Here is a 3,906-nt window from a genome sequence, read left to right as displayed (position 1 = left end):
CTCACCACAGCAAGGTGTGATTCTTTATTCCATTAATTTTATCAGACTTTATTATATCTAATAATTTTGCGGATTATCAGTATTAGTATTTATCAATGTATCCTTTCAATTCCTCATTGGAAGAAGGCTTCATGCCTGAGACATACATAATATTTTTGTTATAGTGTTAAAGTTAAATTTTATTTTTTAAGTGTCATTTTGTTCCAACTTACCTATTATATTTGTAACCAAGTCCCGTTCCAAAATAACTACTATCTTGGTTAACCTCATCCCCATCAAACCTCAACCTCTAAAGTTCACTCAAGGTTCATTTTGGAACGCACCCCCGAGAGAGCACCTTATCCCTACCACCTCACTCACCCCGACTCCTAGTAATCACCCGCTAGGTGTAGTTTCTGAACGCAGCCCTGATCGGCCAGCTCGAAGCAGAACACTGCTGCTATCGGTTTCTCGTGACAGTAGTTTTTAGGCCTCCCGCCTCTGTCGTCCCTTGCCTTACGCCTAGTTAACCGAATGCGTTATCCGGTGTGGCGGCTCGACAGAGCGAGGCAAGTGCCGTCGTTGCCCGCGGTCCCGAGGCCTATATGGCCCTCCTGACCGTTTTTCACTCACGCGTAACTGTACACCCACGGTCATCGATTCTGTCCCTCGAAAATTTTCACAAACTCTGAAGTGATCACTTTTCTACATTAATGCTCATAATCCATGCACGATTAACGAAACGAAATCGTGCATGGACTATAAGCATTAATGTAGAAAAGTGATCACTTCAGAGTTTGTAAAAATTTCCGAGGGACAGAATCGATGACCGTGGGTGTACGACCCGCGGGCCCTCTGGTGGTGCTCCGCGAGTAGTTAGCGCGGCGCGGTACTCGGGCGCCTGTGCCGCCTACCGGTGGCGCGTGACAGGTGCGCGGCGCGTGCGCGCAGCCGCGGACTCCCGCTGCCTGCCGGCGCGGGCGACGCTTTGTGTGTGTGGCGCTTTGAGTCGTCACAAATTAATTAATTTTGATAGTTTTATGTATATATAGAATAATTTCATTTACGAAGAAATATTTTGTATTTGGTAGGCTGCGTTCGGAGAACGTGCTCTCATATTTTTGTTGCTATGCAACAAAAATTGTTTCAAACAAGTAACCTATTCATACTTAATTGTAAAGTCGTATTAGAGTTTGCAAAGTCGTATTAGAGTTGATTATAATAGACGAAACATTAATCGGCATTTTTACTTGTGTTTCATTTAAGTGTTATTTGTTTAAGTCATACAAAACATATTTTTTCTTTTGCTATTCTTGATAAAGTGTGTTATATAGTGAATTGGACAGTGATACGAAGTGATACAAAGTTATTAATTAATATAATTGTTATTTACTATTTTAATTTTTTTGATAAAAATTTTTTATAACTGCATTATAATTCTTCTGAATTTTCTATATAAATTTGAGAATTTTTACAATTTCTACATAGTTTTATAACTTTAGAAAATTTATCAGATTTTTTATACAATTTTTATACAAATTAAGATATTTTTCAGAAATGATAAGAAAATCTATAGTTTTTCTAGAATTGTTTATGTATGTAAATATTAACTAAAATATTCTAAGATTTCTCATTTTATATAACTTTCAAAGAAAACTTATAAAAGTGATAAATGTTTAAAGTAATCTTTTGAAAATTTTTATAAAGGAGGAAAGTCTATAAGGCTGATGTTCAGTCCTATCTAAATCTTATTCTAAAGTATCGGAAATTTTATTATATTACTAAACTTAGGTGATTTTAGCCTAAGCGAACATATTTTGACGCCTGTATGTTGTAAATTGCATAATCTTTTGAAATCAATTTTGTGTTTTCTTTAATTAATTAATTCTTTAATGAACTGGTTTTAATGTCCTTATTTAAATTTTTTTCTATATCTTTTATAAAATAATGTTTTAAACAAAAGTTGTATGGTCTGAAAGAGGATGAATAATGATACAATTTCTAAAATAATTAATTTTTCAAGATCACATGGAAGTAATCTTTTTTAAGAAATTATATGATTTTTTTACATAATATAATTTTTCTGGTTATTCTTTATATGAAAGTATTAGATCAAAATTATAAAAAATCAATAATTAACGAGATATTTTACTTTACGCTAGCATATTTTGACATAAAAAAATATATAAAATATATTTACAAAATATGCAACATTAAAAAATATATATATATGTATAATATATATCTAATAATATTTTATAATCGTACCTTAATATTTTTATGCACAAAATAATGTGATAAATCAATTGATGTCAATTGATGAAAGAAAGCACAAAATGCTTTTCAAAAAATTTAGGCAATTTACAAAAGAATAAACATACGTTAAAAGGATAAACATACGTTAAAATCTATTTAGGCTAAAATTATTTGATTTTGACAGTTCTTATAATAATAGAACTTTATAATTTTTTACCGTAAAATTTATATAGTCAAAATAGACTGGCTTTATAAACATTTCCTCTTTTAAATAGGAAAAATTTTTTAAAATAACGAGATGTGAGAATTTTTTTCACTAGAGTCATCACTAGGCATTACTTACTGCAAATTACTGTTGGCTGCACAAAAAGGAAAATTTTGATTTCATAATTATGAAACCTTATTTATTAAAACATTCTATTTCGCGAAAATGCGTACATAAATTAAGCATAAGACAACGTAAAAGAATTACATTGGAAATTAGAAATAATTTTCGATCTGAAGACAATTCATTGAATTTTGTTAAACAATCTGATGCACAAAATAATATTCGAGATATAACGGATGTATTACATGCAGAAAGTAGTTCATCTACAGCCAATCTACAAACAGAAAATAATGTTTGTAGCAATATGCATGTCGAAAATTCAGAAAATAATAATGATGTTATTTTTTCTTCTGATAATGCTTCTGATAGTGCTTCTGATGGCGCTTCCTCTTTTCTCAGTACTTCCTTAACCGAGTCATTTCGGGAAAGATTGGCATCATGTTTTGTTGTAAATAATTTGAATCATATTCAATGTAATAATATTCTGTCCCTTCTTCGCACACATCCTTGTTTTTATAATCTGCCTAAAGATACTAGGACACTTTTAAGTACTCCACGAGATAAAGTTATTGTATCTAAAATACATCCGGGTGAATACATCCATTTTGATTTAGAACCGCAAATTCTTAAAGTGCTTTTGCATATTCCAGTTGCGTCTCTCCCAAATCAAATAGAAATTGATTTCAATACTGATGGGTGTAACTTAGATAAATTAGGAACCGTGCATATTTGGCCGATTCAATGTATGCTTGCAAATATAAGACATAAACCAATAATAGTAGGGATATACAAAGGTCCTACAAAACCAAATGATCCAAATTTATTTTTTGAACAGTTTGTTGCAAACATTAACAGAATATTGATTAATGGTATAAATATTAATGGAAAAAAATTATCTGTACGTCTAAGATGTTTTATAGCACCAGCGCGTGCTTTCGTTCTTAATCATAGAAGTCATATGTCTAGTAAACCTTGTTCAAAATGTAAAGTCTCTGGTGTTCGATGTGAAGGGCGCAATATTTTTTTAGGTGTCAATCATTCTTTACGAACTGATAAGGAATATGTTAGATGTTTGGATGAAGATCACCATAAAGATGGCAAAAGTCCTCTATCAACATTACCGATAGGGATGGTTTCGCAAGTGCCCTTTGAATACATGCACCTCGTATGTTTGGGTGTTCAAAAAAAGTTNTTCTCCGCATGGTTATACGGAAAATATTCACGCTTAACCAAATTATCGGCAAGATCAATTTCTATTATGTCGGTACGATTAGAAGCACTCGCAGCATATTGTCCATCCGATTTCGCCAGACGACCTAAATCACTCGAGACATGCTCAAAAT

General features: G+C 32.3%; 1 protein-coding gene across 1 annotated transcript in view; it reads left to right on the top strand.

Moving 5' to 3' along the window:
* The first annotated feature begins 221 nt into the window (after positions 1-221).
* Positions 222-3,906, top strand: part of LOC105462797 — a 14,754-nt gene continuing 11,069 nt past the window's right edge. The window contains exon 1 of the mRNA XM_011709647.1: positions 222-548. Coding sequence (XP_011707949.1) covers positions 514-548 — 35 coding nt within the window. The 5' untranslated portion in view covers positions 222-513. The remainder of the gene's footprint in view (positions 549-3,906) is intronic.

Source organism: Wasmannia auropunctata, unplaced genomic scaffold (assembly GCF_000956235.1).
Source record: "Wasmannia auropunctata unplaced genomic scaffold, wasmannia.A_1.0 LD336095.1, whole genome shotgun sequence".
Lineage (NCBI taxonomy): Eukaryota > Metazoa > Arthropoda > Insecta > Hymenoptera > Formicidae > Wasmannia > Wasmannia auropunctata.
This window is presented reverse-complemented; position numbering and strand designations above follow the sequence as displayed.